Source organism: Acanthochromis polyacanthus, chromosome 15 (assembly GCF_021347895.1).
Source record: "Acanthochromis polyacanthus isolate Apoly-LR-REF ecotype Palm Island chromosome 15, KAUST_Apoly_ChrSc, whole genome shotgun sequence".
Lineage (NCBI taxonomy): Eukaryota > Metazoa > Chordata > Actinopteri > Pomacentridae > Acanthochromis > Acanthochromis polyacanthus.
In genome coordinates, this window is record NC_067127.1 from 24,487,856 (window position 1) to 24,507,981 (window position 20,126).

At 39.9% G+C, this 20,126-nt stretch overlaps 1 protein-coding gene across 2 annotated transcripts in view; it reads left to right on the forward strand.

The window, feature by feature from the left end:
- thada (THADA armadillo repeat containing) overlaps nucleotides 1-20,126 on the forward strand; it is a 137,503-nt gene that overhangs the window by 37,131 nt on the left and 80,246 nt on the right. For both annotated transcript variants that reach the window (XM_051959561.1, XM_051959562.1), the window contains exons 27-28: nucleotides 6,778-6,867; nucleotides 16,001-16,132. In XM_051959561.1, the coding sequence (XP_051815521.1) occupies nucleotides 6,778-6,867; nucleotides 16,001-16,132 (222 nt within the window). The remainder of the gene's footprint in view (nucleotides 1-6,777; nucleotides 6,868-16,000; nucleotides 16,133-20,126) is intronic.

Sequence of the window (20,126 nt, forward strand, 5' to 3'; positions counted from 1 at the left end):
GCAGTACTGTCGGACAACATGACATTTTTACTGAGGTCTGTATTGAGCTCAGCAGTGATTTGTTACCCCATGGATAATCCAGGGTAAAGTTTCCCAGGGCTTTGGGTTCTGCTCCAGAACGCTCAGTCTGGTTCCTTATACTTGGCCGCGTTCCTGAAGGCCTCTGAATATTGTTAACCAGGCCGCTCCTGTTTATCTTGTGTTTTTAATCTGCTGTCCAGCCCTCTATAGCTCTGTTATCGCCCCTCCTCTTGTCTACTGCTTACTTTCTTATTAGTTTGTGGAGCTGTTGTTATGTGCACGTGGGAGAGTGTGTGCACTGTGATTAATGAGAAATAATAACAAATGACGGACAAGAAAATTAGCATGTGAACTCTAACTTGTAATTTAGTGGGACTTTATAATGCTTCTATGTTAGTGTTCTTGCAATATATCAGTCATCATGCCAGTTACTCGCATGGTGTTGACCTGAAATTGTTGCAGGACTGTGCGTGTATGAGCAAATATGCTGCGTCTCATTGGTAATTGTGCCTTTGTGAGTCTTTCGTCGTACGTCTGGTCCCTGTTATTACTGTGATTTTACGGTTGTGATCTCTGGCAGCAGAAAATGTATTTTGACAGCTTGTCCACTCTAATATTTGAGTGTGCGTGCGTGTATGTGTGCGTCTGGGCTAGCTGGAGCATAAACACATTTCCCTCTCTGACAAACCAGTTTCTTCGCTGCATTATGTGTATTTGTGTGTTTGGAAACACTGAGCTTCTTGCTGTCTGTGGGAATTTCAGCTGTGTATTTTCCAAAGTTATTTGCATCCAGACATATTGTTTGCTTGCGGATCATCGTTCCACTGAGCCCAGACTCGGGCCTCTCTCCGCTCTCCGACCACGCACTGATGTTGATCTGATATCGTTGTTGAGATTAACGTAGCTATAAACAAAGCTGACAGAATGAGGATTGCTTTCTGCATTCCAACCAAAACCCTACCAGCTTTAATTCAAGCCTGCGTCAACTCCTCACTTTGCACTCTTCTTGTATGTGTAAAAATAGTCCAAATTATTGTTACTGAGGATATTTGAGCATTGTAGTAAAAGTTAGTTTGCACAGTGCTGGAGGCACAATAGCAGGGTTACTATCAGTGGTGGAGAAAGTATCAAATCATTTACTTACAAGTAAAAAGCATTCCAGGTGAGTATTTCACTGATTTACTCTTCTATAACAGTCAGACTTTATGAGCAAGCAAGAAACAAAGTCAAAATTGAAGCAGCAGAACCAAACTGAGTGTTTTTTTTTCTTCCTGTCAAAGCAGACATCTGAATTACCCACAATTGGGATCTGTGTGTCTTGTGCTTGTAGTGGCTAATTTAGCTTGAAGCTGCTAGCCTTGATGAGAGCCACAGCATATTTTATACGTGTTTTATTTACATATGCATTCGCTTTTCAGCAAACAGACATTGATGAGTGAAATCATCAGAGTTCTCCTTTAGGTGAAGTACAGAGACATCATCAGAAAAATGCAGACAAAGCTTGAAATGTTAAAGGTAAGAAAAGTGGGACTTGACACTGTTACATTATTATGTGTTGCATTATTAGAGGCTAAATGCTGATACATCATTGTGTAAGCAGTACACAGCAAAAACTCAAAATCATACCAAGTCTGTTTGTCATATTTTTTAGGCAAAATGTTTCATCCCACTAAATTTAAGATAAATTCACTCAACAAGTGACATTTCAGCAGATGGAGGGGCTTGTTTTACGACAATGCATCTTCAATATCTTAAGTCAAACAATCTTGAAATTATCTTGTTTTGAGTTGTATTTTACAAAAAAACTCAAAATAAGTTTAATACATCTCAAATTAGGAGGTCACATGAAAGCAAAAATCTATTTTTTTGAGTGAAAAGCTACTATTTTTTTAGCATGTCTGGCTTCTTTTAAGACACTTAGCTTGACAATCCTGGTAAAATAAAGCTTAAAATAAGTTTTACCACCTAATTTAAAGATCTCAATATTCTAAATGTCATATCTTATTTCAAGAAATCTTACCAAGCCATTTTTTACTTGTTCTATTGGCAGTTTTTTGCACTTATTTCAACGTAAAAGTTCCTTGAAATAAGTTTTTATTTTTATTTGTTTGAGAGGGGCATTTTTTCCAGTGTGTTATACTGTTGTACCTGGTCATGGTGGAGCTCTAGAGGAATCCTTTGTTTACAGCCTCAAGCCTGTCCAGATGGCTACAGGAAAATCTGATGGACTGTGAAATGATGAATGTGGTAAAGAAGAAGCTCTGAAGTTCTGCTATACAAATGTGTTTTTTGAACTTATTTCTAATCTTTATGTTAGATTTCGGATTATTCTCTGTCTGTGGGTCTCAAATTGATGTTAAAATAAAAGTAAAAGTTTGAGATACAGACAAGGAAATCATTTGTCATTGGAAAAGCTTAAACTCATTCAGAATGCAGAAGTGTTTTAAGTAAAACCTTAATCTAAAAAATAAACACTGCTATAGTACAGTATCCTAGCAGAGCACCACACTATTACCAACTACATAGAATTTCATAAGCACCTGACCAAAACTGAACATTGTCAGCATCAGAAAAGTAGATGTAAAGGAAGAACAGTTGCTGTGGGTAGCATTAGATTGTCAGGTACACATAATAATAGAAGTCACTGAGTGCGGAACACTTTGTTCATGTTTTCAGAAAGAAGTCTGCTCATGTAAGAACACATTTGAAACACACGTTTTATGCCCTTTGCCAGGAAGGTCGTGTGCTGCATGCACATCTGTGAGACACAAACATGACCAGGCCTTTTCACTTACACCTCCTCCTTTCTGCTCTCTCCTTCTGTGTGACCCTTACCCCTTTTACCCCATCTAATCTGCTCTGACACGACCTCTGACCTCTGTCCTCCAGGCAGCGCAGCCCTGTCAGACTGAGAGACTCTCATTAGGGAAAGCAGAGAAGGATGGAGAGTACACACACTTGTATAACACACCCAGGACTGTACATCAGTGTGTTTTGTTTTTTTTTTGCTATTGTTTCCATATGCAGCTCTCATGTACAATTATCCTCATATTCCCCTGTGCGTATATGTGTCACATCCAGGTTGAAGGGGGTTTTCAAACCTACACACATGACTCACTTTCCTACTATGACAGTGCCGGCTGCTAACTTGAACCAGGTCCAAAGAGAGTGTGTGTGTGTGTCCAGAATCGGTGCCAGTCGTGACTAAAGCAGTATGCGATCTCTCCAGTCTTGTGATCAAGTGTTTGGCAGACCAGACCTCTTCCCTTTAGGAGCCACTCGATTTAGACGGGCTGAGTTAAATTAAAACTTCATTGGCCCTGAGGCTGAATGGCGGTTGCAGCAGCGAGACTGCCAGTGTTAAATATAAAGTTTGTCATTTTATTGACAGTTGTGTATGTGTGTAAGTTGAATACATATAAACACAAACACGCGTGACAATGGCACATGGTGCAGTATATATGCATACACACAGTTAGGACTGTTTATTTCTAGCTGTAGTAGGAGAAGCAAACATACAGGCCAGATTTGTTTTGGTCGAGAGTGTTTGGCACAAGAACATCTCCTTATCAGAGCTTCACAACATTTATCTGTAGACTGTCTTTGTTCCTTCCCCTCCTCTGCTTCTTGCTGTTTCTTGTGAGGTCACTTTAATGGAAATGTTCGGAACATGTGAACTTAATCATGACTGTCATTAATGTACTTAAAGTAACTGAAGTTGAAGTTTGATCCTAGTAAAATCGTTAGTATTGCTTTTAATTTTTTACTCTAGTTTTACTCTTCAGATGCATTTTTATATCGTACTAACCCAATTTTCTTTTTCTCTGACTGTTTTAAAATTCAAAACACATTTCCAGTTTGGATGCTTTCCAAGTGCTTCTGATCTTTGACTTTAGTATATTTGTCTCTCTAAATATCTGAAGATCAAGGGTGATTGTTAGTTTCCTTGAACTTTTTTGTTAGTTGTTTGTACAATATCTGTTTTGTGTCAAGACACAAGCATTTTTTAGAACTTTCATCTGCCTCTAGCTTCGTCATCAGGTACAGGTGGAGTAAATTCTCAAATATTTTTACTGAAATAAAAGTGTGAATGTCACAATGTAAAAATACTTCATTACAAATTATAATTCTACTTGGATAATGTTACTTAGGGGAAAGTAAGTATAGAATCATCTACAAACATTAGTTTAAAGTTTAAAACATTGAGTTACAGTTGAGAACTTCTTACTCTGTACTTATAACCAGGCATAAACAAACCGTGACGTCACCCGTTGGTTTCAACGCCGAGAAAATGAAGCCCGGATTTTGCTACTTCCTGGTCGCCGTTTTGGATTTTTTGGAGCCAGTGACGTAAAAAGCGTCATCAAACAGACTGGACTGGAGAGCAGCTAGGGGCAGGATTGGCTGAGGACTCTCTTATCCCGCCCACATTTTACCGCAGAGGCTTCTGTTGCTGTCTATCAAGTATAGCCACGCCCCCTGGCTCCGCCAACTTTAACGATTTATTTAAAATTCAGTATTGATTTTTTTAAGATCGGCCATCTGATCTCTCATTTTAACCATGAAAACTAACGGGAAAAAAATCCTGAGCTGCAGAAAATCAGTCTATCAAATTTCATTTTTTCCAAAAATGAATTGAGGTCTATGGAGCAAAAGCTTTTTGGAGCCAACCCTAGCGGACAGCGTGATATTGCAAGTTTTTGACACTTCCGGGTTGGCTTCAATTCTGGAGCCAGATGCTACGTCCACTATATATACAGTCTATGCTTATAACAAGCAAAAACTGTGTCTAATTTAAATTTGGCCACCATCCACTTTAAAGCGGACTTTTTGCGCAGTAATACGCCACTCCCAGTGCTCCTTCCACACTTGGAATACTCTCCAAGTCCCATTCTGTACACATGTCAAGCACCACCTGTGACATACTCTGGGCAGAAGGGTCCCTCTTCAACTTCAGTTTCATTTTATAAAACTGGAAGAAATTTAAGGGAGCTAAATGTGGTTAATAGGGAGGGTGGAGACCAATTATTGTGTTTATGCAACCCCACAATGTTTAAATGAATGTCAAATAAAACAATGAGGATGCTCTTGGTGTTCTTCTGTCAGCTCTTCCCCTAAAGCATTACTGTTTGGTTTCTGGGTCATAGCTGTAGAACCAACTCCTGTGACCAGCAATACTCCTCGACATGAAAGTTGGGTCAGTTTGATGCAGAATGTGATGTTGGCGTTCTGCACAAGTTTGAAGTCCGTGGTTAAATCACAAATGTGCACCTGCAAATGTTTAGAAAGGGACTTCCAGAAAGATTTTCAAATGTGCCAATAGGGCTGTATTCCTGCACAGGAATACTGCATCAAAGAAAACATTTGAAATGGTTTTGCTTTTTATTGGGACAGCTTGGAATTTCTTGATCTCAGCATGTATTCAATGCAGAAGCTGCCACCTGTGACTGTTGATCTATTGCATGTTGCATCATTGCTTTATCTTTAGTCATGTATTATTTATCATTAAATAAGGGTTCTACTGCTGTTGTTTATTATGGTCATTTTAAGTGTTTCGTATAGGACATTAACTAATGATTCATGTCATTATGGGCTAATCAAGCAATTTATCTTTTAACGAATATATATTTTATTGATTTAAATCCCCTCCAGTAAAATGTAATTTTTTTTTACCTTGTTCACATGTGTACATGACGCTTTTTTATGTTGGAAGACAAATCATGAGCGAAAAAGCAATCAGGCTGAGTATTTCTACCTTAAGACTGCAATGTACCGACGATGGTCTCAAAACGCGGATTCAGACTTCAAGGTTTGCTATGTTACACACATAAGGAACCAAACCTGTCAACTTGCAGGGTGAGATTTTCTGTATCATTATTCTTCTTAAGAACTAGTTTCTGGTTTAAACTTGTATGACTAAATTGCTCAAATTTTACAATGAGTAGTTTCACAGTGACTGAGCAGAGTTGTAGTGAGTGAGCGGTAATGGGTTGAGTGAAGAGAAACATGAGGATTTCACAGATGTGCACATTGTCGTACAAACAAATGTGCAGAACTGTATTTATGGTAACTGAAGACGGGAAGGGAAGATTTTCATGGAAACACTTTGAATTATGTAACTCTGATAGACAGAAATTAGTTTTTAAAAGTTTAAAAAAGGACGTGAGATTAACTTAAAACAAGTTGACTAAAACAGCAGCAAATTATCAAATTTGAAAAGCTGGAAGCATTAATGTCTGGAATTTTCATGGAAAATGACAATTGCCAATATAGTTGCAAAGTCATTTTCTTTCAGTTTACTAATCATCTCTGCTCTACTATATATTACAAGTACAATACATCTTTTGCCTGAAAAAGAGTATGAATAACTCAAGTGAAGTACCTTAAATTTGTACTTCAGCGCAGCACTTGAGTATTTCCATCTCTGCCATCAGGTCTGAATTCTAATTTCAACATTTATTTTATGTTTGAAATGTTGCACGCTAACATTCTGAACTATGATTAACCTAATAAACATTGTACCTGCTGAATAACATCCCGTCACTATTGTCTCACAGAACTGCTAGCATTGCTGAAGACAAAGGAAAAAATAAGTTCTTTACCCATAATACCTTTGTAAAAACACCAGTGCCATAAACCTCAGTCTCAAAACTGGCTCCGCACTGCCCGTTTGAGAATCCTCACTTCTCTGCTTATGTACTTAAGTGTGCTTATTACAGTTTAAAAACCTCCTGTCTTTTTGACTTCTGCCTGCAGGATGACTGGGAGAGAGTTCTTCACTCGTTTTCCAGCTCTCTATCCGTTTCTCCTGAGCCAGCTGGAGGAGGCTGCAGCCACCGTGGAAAGGTGAGGTGGCCCGCTTTAATCCACACACATGCACACTCCACATTCAGCCCTCGACATGGCTTTTCACACATCCCTGATCCCATTATAGGTTTAATTTTACTTTCAAGTTTTCTAAGCTGCACCAGACAGCTTTTTTTGTTTTCTTAAGCTGATTTATCAGTGGTGCTTTTGTGCTGGGAGGCTTCGTGGAGTAACAAGGTGGAAGACTTGAGTTAGTGCAACTTTTCATCAGTCCTAAAGGAACATGAACTGTGAATTGCCTGATCAGATATTGTTGGTCTGCATTGATTTATGTGGGCCTTTTTTTTTTTAAAGTACTACTTGCTCAGTTGACAGACTGTTTACTCAAAACCCTTGGGTTTATGACTGAATAAAGTAAATGTCTTGTTCTGATTTAGTTTAGTGTTTTTGTGCAGTAGAGAGTTGAGTCCACTGTGGTTCATTGGCCTTATCTTTGTCAACTCAGCTGAAACTCCCTTTTTAAAAGCATTTGAGTCGTCCAACAGCTCCCCAGGCAGCCTTATCTTAATATGGATCTAATTAATTGAAAGCTCTTTCAGACCAGCTCTTTCACAATTCCCCTCACTCCCCTCGACCCCTGTTAAAACATTTGCAAATTTCCCACGGAACCAGATCTCGGCTGTCTGACTTCCCACATCATTTCAGCATATCGCGCCACCCAAACAGACCAACCGCACCATACTGTAGTCATACACAGCAGGATGGGAGTTTAGTGGTTTGAAACAGACGTGCAGAAGTTACAGTACAAGGATATGTCTAAAACTGGCCGTGGTACAGGGAAGATTATAGTAGTGAGATTTGAAACTGTGTCCACATGTATACATTGTGCATTATGTAATCCACCTTCCACCATGAAAGCCCTCAAACAAAAACGATGAAGACATACAGGTAAAAGCCAGAAAATTAGAATATTTTCATAAACTTGATTTATTTCCGTAATTGCGAACAAAAGGTATAACTTTTACATTATATGTAATCATTGCACGCAGACTGATGCACTTCAAATGTTTATTTATTTAATTTTGATGATCATAGGTGGCAACAAATGAAAATCCGACATTCCGTGGGTCAGAAAATTAGAATATTGTGAAATGGGTCAAGTTTGAAGACACCTGGTGCCACCCACTAACCAGCTGATTAACTCAAAACACCTGCAAAGGGCTTTAAATGGTCTCTCAGTCCAGTTCTGAAGCTTACACAAACATGGGGAAGACTTCAGATTTGACAGCTGTCCAAAAGGCAACCATTGACACATTGCACAAGGAGGGCAAGACTCAAAAGGTTATTGCTGAAAAGGTTGGCTGTTCTCAAAGCTCTGTGTCCAAACACATTAATGGAGAGGCAAAGGGTAGGAAAAACTGTGGTAGGAAAAAGTGTACAAGCGACAGGGATCACCGCGCCCTGGTGAAGATTGTGAAAAAAAACCCATTCAAAAATGTGGGGGAGATTCACAAGGACTGGACTGCTGCAGGAGTCAGTGCTTCAAAATCCACCACCAAGAGACGCATGAAAGACATGGGTTTCAACTGCCGCATACCTCGTGTCAAGCCTCTTTTGAACAAGAAACAGCGCGCAAAGCGTCTCACCTGGGCTAAGGAAAAAAAGAGCTGGACTGCAGCTGAGTGGTCCAAAGTTATGTTTTCTGATGAAAGCAAATTTTGCATTGCCTTTGGAAATCGAGGTCCCAGAGTCTGGAGGAGGACAGGAGAGGCACAGGATCCACGTTGCCTGAAGTCCAGTGTGAAGTTTCCACCATCAGTGATGGTTTGGGGTGCCATGTCATCTGCTGGTGTCGGTCCACTCTGTTTCCTGAGATCCAAGGTCAACGCAGCCGTCTACCAGCAAGTTTTAGAGCACTTCATGCTTCCTGCTGCTGACCTGCTTTATGGAGGTGGGGATTTTATGTTCCAACAGGACTTGGCGCCTGCACACAGTGCCAAATCTACCAGTGCCTGGTTTAAGGACCATGATATTTCTGTACTCAATTGGCCAGCCAACTCGCCCGACCTTAGCCCCATCGAAAATCTGTGGGGTATTGTTAAGAGGAAGATGCAGAATGCCAGACCCAAAAATGCAGAAGAGCTGAAGGCCACTATCAAAGCAACCTGGGCTCTCATAACACCTGAGCAGTGCCAGAAACTGATCGACTCCATGCCACGCCGCATTAATGCAGTCATTGAGGCAAAAGGAGCTCCAACCAAGTATTGAGTACTGTACATGCTCATATTTTTCACGTTCATACTTTTCAGTTGGCCAACATTTCTACAAATCCTGTTTTTGTATTGGCCTCAGGTAATATTCTAATTTTCTGACCCACGGAATGTCGGATTTTCATTTGTTGCCACCTATGATCATCAAAATTAAATAAATAAACATTTGAAGTGCATCAGTCTGCGTGCAATGATTACATATAATGTAAAAGTTATACCTTTTGTTCGCAATTACGGAAATAAATCAAGTTTATGAAAATATTCTAATTTTCTGGCTTTTACCTGTATTGTGACGGGAAAGCAGCCTTGTGTACAAAGAAAGTTATGTGATCACCAAGCGGACGTAAAAGCGCAGAGCAAAACACCAACAAAAAGTGGCTTTCATGCAGTTACAGATGGAAAGCATGATTTGAGCTCTGCTTTTCCTCAGGCAGCGTTTGTTACTGAAGCATGTAGACAGGCGAGCGCAAAATGTTTGGCCTGTCTACATGTTATTTTACAGCCTGGACAGATTTAAAATGAAAGTGAAACTCATTTTTTGATGCCATACTTCTGCAGATTATTTCTGAACTGCTCCCAGTCACCTTAACATATGACTGACTTCACGTTGTGTGAAGTGTTTTGACGCCTATTTTCATATTTCAGCACAGATACTTGCTGAAGAGTGCCAGAAGGACACAGTTTGAGTGTTAGAATCATACACCATCTTTCTCATTCCCTTTATGCTAAAAATTGCATATCATCAAAAGCTACAATGTTTCTAAAATTGTAACTTTACCATGAATAAGACAAAACAGATCAAGTTGTTGAGACTCAGCAATCATAAATGTAATCCAGGTTTTGAGAAAATATTAACAGGAGCTGAAGTTTAGTTTGTCTATTTGGTAGCTATTTAAGTTTGTAGATTGTTGTAAAACTAATTTCCCCATTATCTATAGCATGTGGTGCTGCCACTTTAACTCCAATATTGATAATGTCTGTAGGCACTTTTTTTTTTCAGTTTTCTAAAGTAAATGATCAAAAAAATGTCATGTTATTATTCTTCTTTTGTGATTTGTGGCATTGTAACTTTGTTTTACTGCACAGAAGATATTCCTTAGTTCTGTCTACTTCTCGCCATTGTTGTGAAGTTTTCATATGGGTGCAGGAAGGCGTTCGTTGTGTCATTGTGAACGCAGCACGTGATTCAGCGGTTAAGCTAATTTTTTTTACTACACTCAACAAAAATATAAACGCAACACTTTTGTTTTTGCTCCCATTTTTTTTGAGATGAACTCAAAGGTCTAAAACTTTTTCCACATACACAATATCATCATTTCTCTCAATTATTGTTCACAAATCTGTCTAAATCTGTGATAGTGAGCACTTCTCCTTTGCTGAGATAATCCATCCCACCTCACAGGTGTGCCATATCAAGATGCTGATTAGACACCATGATTAGTGCACAGGTGTGCCTTAGACTGCCCACAATAAAAGGCCACTCTGAAAGGTGCAGTTTTATCACACAGCACAATGCCACAGATGTGGCAAGATTTGAGGGAGCGTGCAATTGGCATGCTGACAGTAGGAATGTCAACCAGAGCTGTTGCTCGTGTATTGAATGTTCATTTCTCTACCATAATCCGTCTCTAAAGACGTTTCAGAGAATTTGGCAGTACATCCAACCAGCCTCACAACCGCAGACCACGTGTAACCACACCAGCCCAGGACCTCTACATCCAGCATGTTCACCTCCAAGATTGTCTGAGACCAGCCACTTGGACAGCTGCTGAAACAATCTGTTTGCATAACCAAAGAATTTCTGCACAAACTGTCAGAAACTGTCTCAGGGAAGCTCATCTGCATGCTCGTCGTCCTCATCGGGGTCTCCGCCTGACTCCAATTGTCGTCGTAACCGACTTGAGTGGGAAAGGAGAAGTGCTCACTATCACAGATTTAGACAGATTTGTGAACAATATTTGAGAGAAATGGTGATATTGTGTGTGTGGAAAAAGTTTTAGATCTCTGAGTTCATCTGATAAAAAATGGGAGCAAAAACAAGTGTTGCGTTTATATTTTTGTTGAGTGTAAAATTAAGGGCAAATGAAGTCTACCAAATCTCTTTCAATCTTACATGGAGCTTGTGTCACATTACTTAAAGTGAATGCAAAAGTCGGGCCCCAGACAAACACTGCACACATTCACCACCTATTTGTGGAGTGAACAAACATGTCTGGCTGATATTTTTTTGTCTGAGACTTTATCTTAATCTGAGTCATGGTCTGCTTTCTGTATTACTTACTGTAAAATGTTTCACAGCCACTGAAATTCTTTTCAGTGTCCTATCCTTATCTCAACCTTTGTATGGCATGACCAGACACGGTGTCTGCTTGAATATGCACCCACCATCAACACAATAAATTGGATTCTGAAAAGAATATCCTGTGAGCATAAACACACAGATAGTATATTGAAGGAGACTGACATTTCATTAAGGAGATACAATTTTACATTCCTAATTTTACTGTCTCTGTGTAGCAAACTTAGTCAGGTTTATCTCTAAAACTATTCCAGGTTAGTGCCCATGTTTTACACTGCTGTGATTTGTTGCAATACTTATCTTCCCCTGCCTTCACTTCCAAAGAAAACAGATTTTGTATCATATTCCAAGTAATTTTCTCAGCGGAATTGGTGATTTATTTTTCGGAGAGGGAAATGAATGATAAGCTAAAGCTTCAGCTTACTAGAGTGTCTTTCATGTCTCTGCTACTGTGTTCCTTTCACCACTTTCTAAATGAGGATTTGAAATACTTAACGTCAGTGTTCTGTTTTTATTCTCTTTAGAAGATGAAAAATAAAAATAACCTTTTTATCAAATGCCCGGCTGCTGGAGATGATTGAGGAGGTTAGGCAGAGAGGGCAGAACTCATGGAAGGCCTCAGCATGGAATTTGAGAGTGCCGTTAAATGCCACAGAGTCTCTTTTTCATCCTGTCCTAACCCTAACCCCGGCGGGTGTGTGACGTCACATCCTGTCCTGCTGCGCTTGACTGAGCTGTGACATTAAACACATTAGACCAGTTACTAATTGGGCTGCTATTACATTTCCCATCTTGCCCATCTATGGCGGTCCCAGCGGATGGTTCTGTGTGTGTGTTTTGTTGAACAATTTAATGAAAAGCACACATTGTTTTCGCTGTTCTGTTGTTCTCCGTTCTATGAGATCCTCATGACAAATGACAGGGCCCCAAGGACATACTGCTGCCCTCCACAAAGCTCAGCTGCAAACGCTCCATGCGTTGTAAATACCGTTTTCCCATGATGTTCTCAAATTCAGTGACTCTGACAGCACGAAAGGAAGCAATAAAACTTCCGTGACAGCAAAGCGGTGCCTTATTTCGTATTAGATATCAGATATACATGGAGTCCCTGTCCGTTACTTTCTTTTTCTCCATTTTCCTCCCTCCTTCCTTCACTGCGAATGTGTCAGAGTGAAACTGTAAAACCGCTGGCAGAGAAAGATAGTTTCCATTCTGACTCAGCTGGCAGTGATGAGATTTGGATGGAGGAAAAGAGGGAGGTGAAAAGCTCAGTTCAAGGACAGATGAGGAGATGACTGTATCAGAGTGTGGGTGGTTTTAGGCATGCAGCGTGTAGAAAAGCAGGAGGAATGTAGGCCACTTATTTCAATGCAAATGTTTGCTTTGGATATTTTTTTTTTGGTTTTCAGGTGCGAGGCATATTGCTGTTCAATCCCGTTTCAGAAAGTGGCCACCACACTGCAACCACCATCGCATTATTAACAGTCAAATCACACTATTTTTTGTAATTATGGATCTGTCAGAACCATGGTGGATTTGAAGTAAAGAAATTAAGATGTGACTGATGCGGAGACTTCCGCATTTAATTCATGTGATTTAACAGGAATATTGCACACCTGTTAAGGAATAACAGCCATTTTTTTATATATTACCTCCATTTTCACAGTCTCGGAAGTAATTGGACAATCAACTAATTAGCAATTTCATGGCCTGGGTGTTATGTTTCTTTATTTCATGATAAATTAAAGGACTGCATTTGATTCCAGGTGTGGAGCGTGCATTTGATAGATGTTCATGGTAACCCTCAATACGTGGTTCACAGAAGTGCAGATATAAGTGAAGGAGAGTGAAGAAACTTCAAACACAAAGCTGTCTGGTACATTAAAAAGAAAATAATGCAATGGTTAGCTTAGCAGCATCAAAAGGCCTCTAAGACTGCTGGAGGTGATTAAAGCAAATGTTTGCACAATTCTTTCCTTGGTGGAGAAAAACTCCCTCACAACATCAAGCCAAGTCCAGAACACTTTCGAGGAGGTCCACAATCAAGAGACGCCTTCATGAATGTAAATACTGAGGGTTTACCTCAAGATGCACACCCTCAAAAAACATACAGACCTGAGGACTGTACCACAAAACAAGATTAGTAGGTTAGCAAGTTGTACTGAACATGAAGTCAGAGTGTTTATGTCACAAAGGTGACTGACTGTCTTTAACCCTGACTAGATTCTGTTTCGAGTTGCAGATTTAAACCAAATCTGAGAAGTGTCTCCATTTCACTAATTCTTTTCATGACGATTCTTGATGAATGATTCTCAGCTGAGGGAATACATTACATCGAAGTACAGATGAACAGTGACCCAAAATATACTGCACCGGCAGCCCAAGAGCTTCTGAAGGCAAAGAAACTAATGTTCTCTAAAGGCCCAATCAGTCAGCTGACATTAACTCAACTGAGGGGCTTTTTATTTGGTGAAGACAAATCAGTGGTAGAGTCGCACACATCCAGCTGCAGCAAATACCTGGCAAAACATCTCAAAGGAGGAAACTCAGCATTTGTTGATTTCCATGGGTTTTAAACGTCAGGCAGTCATTTACTGCAAATGACTTATATTGAAGTAAGAATATGTTGCATATGTTGGTTTGTCAACTTACTTTTCAGCTTGTGAAAACTGAGGGACCGTAAAAATTGTAGTCTCAAGTGAAATTGCAACAAAAAAAAAATCAGCTTTTTCAAAAGGAAACTTGACTATGGCATCCTAGACTATGTCGACCTTGGTGGTCCAATGGTGAGCGGCCTCCCCCTCCTCCCCCCTGAATTCAGTTTAATTCAGTTTTGGTTTATTTATATAGTGCCAATTCATAACGCATGTTATCTCAAGGCACTTCACATAGTGAGGTGAAGAGCTTCCAAAATTATAGAGAAACTCGCCAAATTCAAAGGTTCCCTCAGATTCCCTTTGAGCAAGCCCTTGGTTACAGTGGAAAGGACAAAAATTCCCTTTTGAACAGAAAGAGACCTCCAGTAGAACCACGTACTTCAACAAAGTAGGGTTAGTGTAAAGGAGAGAGATAAAAAGATAACAGACCTGGTGCTAGGTTTACTGGAGCACAGTACACTTTTACAGAGTCATACATTCTTCATTTTTATTCACTGGTCCTTTTTTTTTTTTTTTTTTTTAAAAATGCTATCAGAATTTTTTGTGCTAGACTGAACAACATGTCATTGTTTCAGGAACCAAATAAAGTAGAGAGAATTAAAAAATGGCTTCTGTGCAATATGACTCAGTATTAATGCCATAAATGATTAAAAACAGACGAAAACAAAAGCTGAATTTCATTGTTTTTTGTTTTACAAAAACTTAACAGAACTAATGCACGTGACAAATTTATGCCCACCTCTAATTGAAATTAGAAAAATAAAGTAAGATTGGGCTCCACATGCTATAGATACGTTTCTCCTTTAGGCCTATATACATTTACATACTCTGTATATGTTACCTGACTCTGCACATCAACTCTAGAAAGGTCTCACCTTGCTGAATGTATATTCCAACAACCTGCTAAACCCTTGCTCCTATGTATACATTTTTAAACCATGTTGGATTTATTTCATTGATCAAGTACTGTATGTTTTGTCTTCCTGACTCCTGTTGTCTTCCCTCTGCAACCGTGCAAACACAGCCTGCAGTTCACTTGAAAATTCTCAGAATTTTTGTCACATGGCTGTTGGTCGCAGTTCAGTCAGTCAAGACTCAGCCCTCTGCTGTGCTGAGGAGCGCAGATTCTTTTTTAAAAAAAATGTTTTACTGAATCTGGTGCAACTTTGTCAGTGAGTTTTTGACTGAGACGTATACAATAAAGGACACATACATACATTCATAGACCACTGAAAATCAGATTTTTTTCAGTTTCAAAAGCCTTTCAAACATGTTTTTCTTGGTTTTCGTGAAATAGCCATTTTAATGACAGTGCTCACCTCACTGCATGCACCAGAACAATTCCATTGACACTATTTTGCAGGAGAACTGTTGCTATATCCTGGGCTTAGCACAGCTCAGTACAGCTGGTTTCAAGAATTTCAAACAAGCCAGAGCATTTTCACCCCTTAGCAGAATGATAATGTGCAGCCAGACTGTTTTTCAGCGCTAACACAACGGCATGCCAGGCTAGGTTGTCTTTAGTTGTGGTTTAGATGGTTCACAGGAAGATGACAGGTAAGACAGAAAAATAAAAGCATGCTAACAAGACTTAAACCACAGTTGCACTGTGCAGGTCTCTTTCCAGATATTTACAACAGCCCTTTACCAATCAAGTGCAGTCTTTCCTTACAGCCTGTATATCAGGCTCTTTTTGCTATACCGCTTATGACACAATTTTATTCTTTTCATGTATACAACAGAGTTCCACACCAGTTTTTGAAGACACACTGTCCACAAGTGTGTACAACTTAGCGCATCTTGTTAGGATTCCAGATGCAACATCATAGACGCAGTTTCCGTTAATCTCTATTCGTTATGCACCACTGCTGCCTGTACATTTTAGGTGATAATAAAATTTGAAGCATACTTCAAATCTGACTCAGTGTTTGTGTATGTGTGTTCAGTGACAGTGGTCAGGTGAAGCTACACCCCAGTCTGTTCTTGCTACTGCTGGTTCTAAGCCGCCTCTACCCTTCACCAATGGACGGATCTTCTTCGCCTCTCGGACTTGCTCCTTTCATGCCCTTCATCATGAGGTACGTGTTAATTCTGCACGACCACACACAGGCAAACACATGCAGTGGGCTTGAAAGGAGACCATTAGAAGTTTCTTTACATTTTTATTTATGTAGTACAAAAATGATCCCTCGAAATTGCCTTAACAGATTTACTGAAATATTACCCGTACCATTCTCAGAAAAACATCCATGAGTGTCAAAGTATCTTAGTATTTATTTGCCCCCTTTTGCTTTGATGACAGCAGCATTGGAGCTGCATGCACTCCAACAATTTGTTCACATCTGATTTGCTACAGTATCCCAGCACTGTAGCAAGTTTTCCAAAGTGTGTCTTGCCGTGTCAGGAATTTTTGTCTTTCTCAGTCTTCAAGTGTCCATAAATGTTCAGTGGGGTTTAGGTCAGGCGACTGTGAAGGAAAGGCCATGACAGTCAGTACTCCTTGGTCCTCTTTGGTCTTTAATTCGAAGCTTTAAGGTGTGTTTTTCTACTCGTTATCCTGCTTCAGTATGCATCTTTACCCGCAAAGATAGAAATCAGAGGGTGGAGCATGTCTCTGAAGAATGGAGTGCTACTGAAATCCTCCAGACTTAAATATTACCTGCACCATGACTCACCTGTCAACCAAGGTATGGTCCAGCTGCCATTACCCTCCCAAGGATAAGATGGATGGATGTGTACAATTTGTAGATAATGCAGAATCCCATGTAATGAAAAAGTCTGTCAACATTTTCACTGATGGCGCTGGTGTTCCTGACATTTAACAGGTTTCTCTTTGTGGTTTTCGGGGTGACCCATTTACTTTCTTCGGCTTTGGTACTTTTTTAATTGTTTTCAAACTAATGTTTTGTCACGCACCTCTCCAAATTGTGTGTGTTGCTGTAACTGAATGAGGACTAGAGACTTCTCTGTGCACAGCTGCCTACTGTCTACTACGGGACAGGAGTAAATTAGAGTTTCACAATACAACCAGTTGTACACGCTGCATATAACCATGAGTAAATTCGCAATCTGTGGAGACACTGAGATATAATCAAACAGCCAACATGATGCCTACCATTTACTGCAAAGAGAGCATGTTTGGGAACACTACTTTTGCTGTAGTTGCTAAGAAAGAGCTACCTACTACTAGCTTCAAGTCTCAGATCACACCAAGCTTTTCCAACATCTCATGTTCATACCATGATGGATGTGTCCATTTATATGAGAGCTTCATGACATTTTTCTATGAGCACCTACTTGACTCGACTCAGCTCTACTCAACTTGACTTGGTTTAGGTCATTTTCCATTAAAGTTGAGTACCACCTCATCGTGGGTGGAGTCAGCATAGCATGGTGACAAAACATAAGGAGTAGCAAGCACAAGGTATACTTTTGAGCTTTTTCAACTTCTCCCGACACTACTACATTGTCCTACTGTGTCTGTGAGCTTCCATCCGCTTGGAGACCTCCTGATAAACTTTTTCGTTGCAGCTCCCTCTGTATTCTTTGGTCCACCTCCAAAGACAGAAAAGCCTCGACCTCTTCATTCGCCCATGGTACATTTCTGGTTGCCATATTCAAATTTTTACAAGTTCCATGAAGAGCAATGCGCACTGTCGCTGTTGCCTTTTTTTTTTTTTTTTTTTTTTTGCTTGGAAACCCGACCAAGTAAGTACTAAAATAGTACCTGGTACCAGGTACTATGTCCTAATAGAATACCTTGCAAACCAAATAGACTTGAGCCAAGTTGGTGCTAATGGAAAAGAGCCATATGCGTGCTTGAAGGGGAATTTTTCCTGAGCTGAGCTGGTAAATAACCAACAGTACAAGACACAGCAAGTAAATTAGTGTGATGCTGTCCAGCATTAAACAAAGCAAGAATGAATTTTCTGTCAGTTCTCTGGCTTCTATAAAATTGTTAAAAGATTAACCACAGAAATGCTCTGCCAAATCAAGGAGGGTCACACACCTGCTCTCTCAGTAATGATAAACCTCCTAAATAACGTTCCTCTGAACTGCAGCTCTTTCTAACTATAGAACAATTCACAATCAGAGACAAAACACCTGCAGTCTAAACACTGATGTGTGTGTGCTTTTATTGTTTTGTTTGCACAGGTGCTTCTGCAGCTTTTATATAAATGTTTTTGCGACTCCTATTCTTACTTTGTTGTTTATTCTGGTACTACAATCTCCATGATATACTCTAAAGTTTGACCATGTCTACAAACAAGATAGATTTGTGTTCACATGTGCATCTCTTTGGTTCCTGCACACAAAGACAAAACATCAGTGTTGTCTGACTTGGTTTCTTTAGTGAGCGTCTCTGCTTGTGTTGTCTTATATTGCAGTGGTTGTTTTAGATGGTGACTGAGTTTATCTCAGTCCATTCACCGCTTTACATGGGAGTAAATCTTGCATGCGAATGGGAAACTGCGGTCACAGCCTTCATTTTTTGCATTCCTTACAAGGAGAAATATTATTGTAACATGTTCGTCTACAGGCACTGCACCTGCAAATAGAACTGTAGACTGAACCTACTGCACATGTGTTTTTGTGAGGACTCTCACTGACTTATTGCATTCCATAACTGCAAACTTCAACCTTTAGCATCACAACCAAACTCTGTCTTAACCTTAAAAGTCACAATTGCAAAGTGGTTAAAGCAAGACCAGAAGAGTCTCGGTAGTAGGGCAGCAAAACATTTTCCCACCACTACAGAGAGTGATGCTCAGTGTTGGAGGTGTTTCTTCCAGCATACTTTTGAATGCCAGCAAACACAGCTGGTGATGTTTTGTGTATAGATAAAAAAAGCTGGCAAAGTAGGGCATCTGGGGAGATAACATGGTCTTCCTCACATGTTACACTCACTGCAACTTACAACTTGATGTGAAAAGCTTTTCATTTGGTGTTGTTTGAAATAGACATCTTTTAGATAGATAGATTAAATCTTTATTAATCCCACAGCTGGGAAATTTACAATTTAATCACTGGTCTGCATAGTTTCTCCACTTTGTCTTGACAGGTGAATGAATTGCAACATTTTTCCAGCTCATGTGTCTGAGTTTGTGTATTTGGGAGGATGTAGGGAGTTTGGCTTTGACCTTCATGTTGGAATGGCCAACTGCTCTTGTAGACAGCATTGAATAATTGTGGGCTCTATGTACCATATGTGTGCTAGTAGTTGATGCTGGTACATGCATGACACATTAATAAAGTACTGTAGTCTGTTTTGTGAGTAGATTTTTGAACATTGATGAAATTAGTTTGCCATGTAAGTTTTGTTTGGATAACTGTGGTCCAGTAGATGAATCTTACTGACATTGGTTGGGTTACTTTAGTATCACCATGAGGTTGGTGGGACATTAGATTCAGGCATTGTGTCCTTAAGGATGAAGAGTAACAGTTTTGATGCTTTAACTTCAACCTCACCATCATTAGGTCAAAACTTTGTGACCTGAAAAACTAATGGCATTACTGTCAGCTTCAGCTGTGCATGTTGGCAATGCTGACGTTTTAAACATAGATGCAGAGCACTGCAAAAATTGTACCCAGCAAACATTGGCATACTAGCGTTTTCAAAGCTAGCATGGTTGTAAAATCTGTTGACTATACTTTATTGTGGAGTATACTTGGCTAATGAGTATAATCAAGGCTTAAGCAGAAGGAGTACATGGAGTCTACTGGAAGGGCTTTGTTCAACAGATGTGCAGTAGAGAAACATTTATTGTATTCTGTGCAAGCAAACAGCTGCCTAACATGCACTGCTGTTCTCGTAGCGTAGTCACTGGCTGGATGCAGAAACACATGGAGGGCACATCACATGGACTAGCAGACTCCTGTGTACTTGTGGATGTGTAAAGTATAATACTGGACTATAGTTCCTTGCATGTGCTTCACAGGCAGCTGCCTCCAACACGGACATGCAGTTACACTACTTTTCTAGTCTGTGGGAGTTTGCTTGGAAGACTCTGCTGTTGTCCGTTGTAGCATAGTGACCACGCAGGCGCAAACTCAAACATCTAAACTGGGATA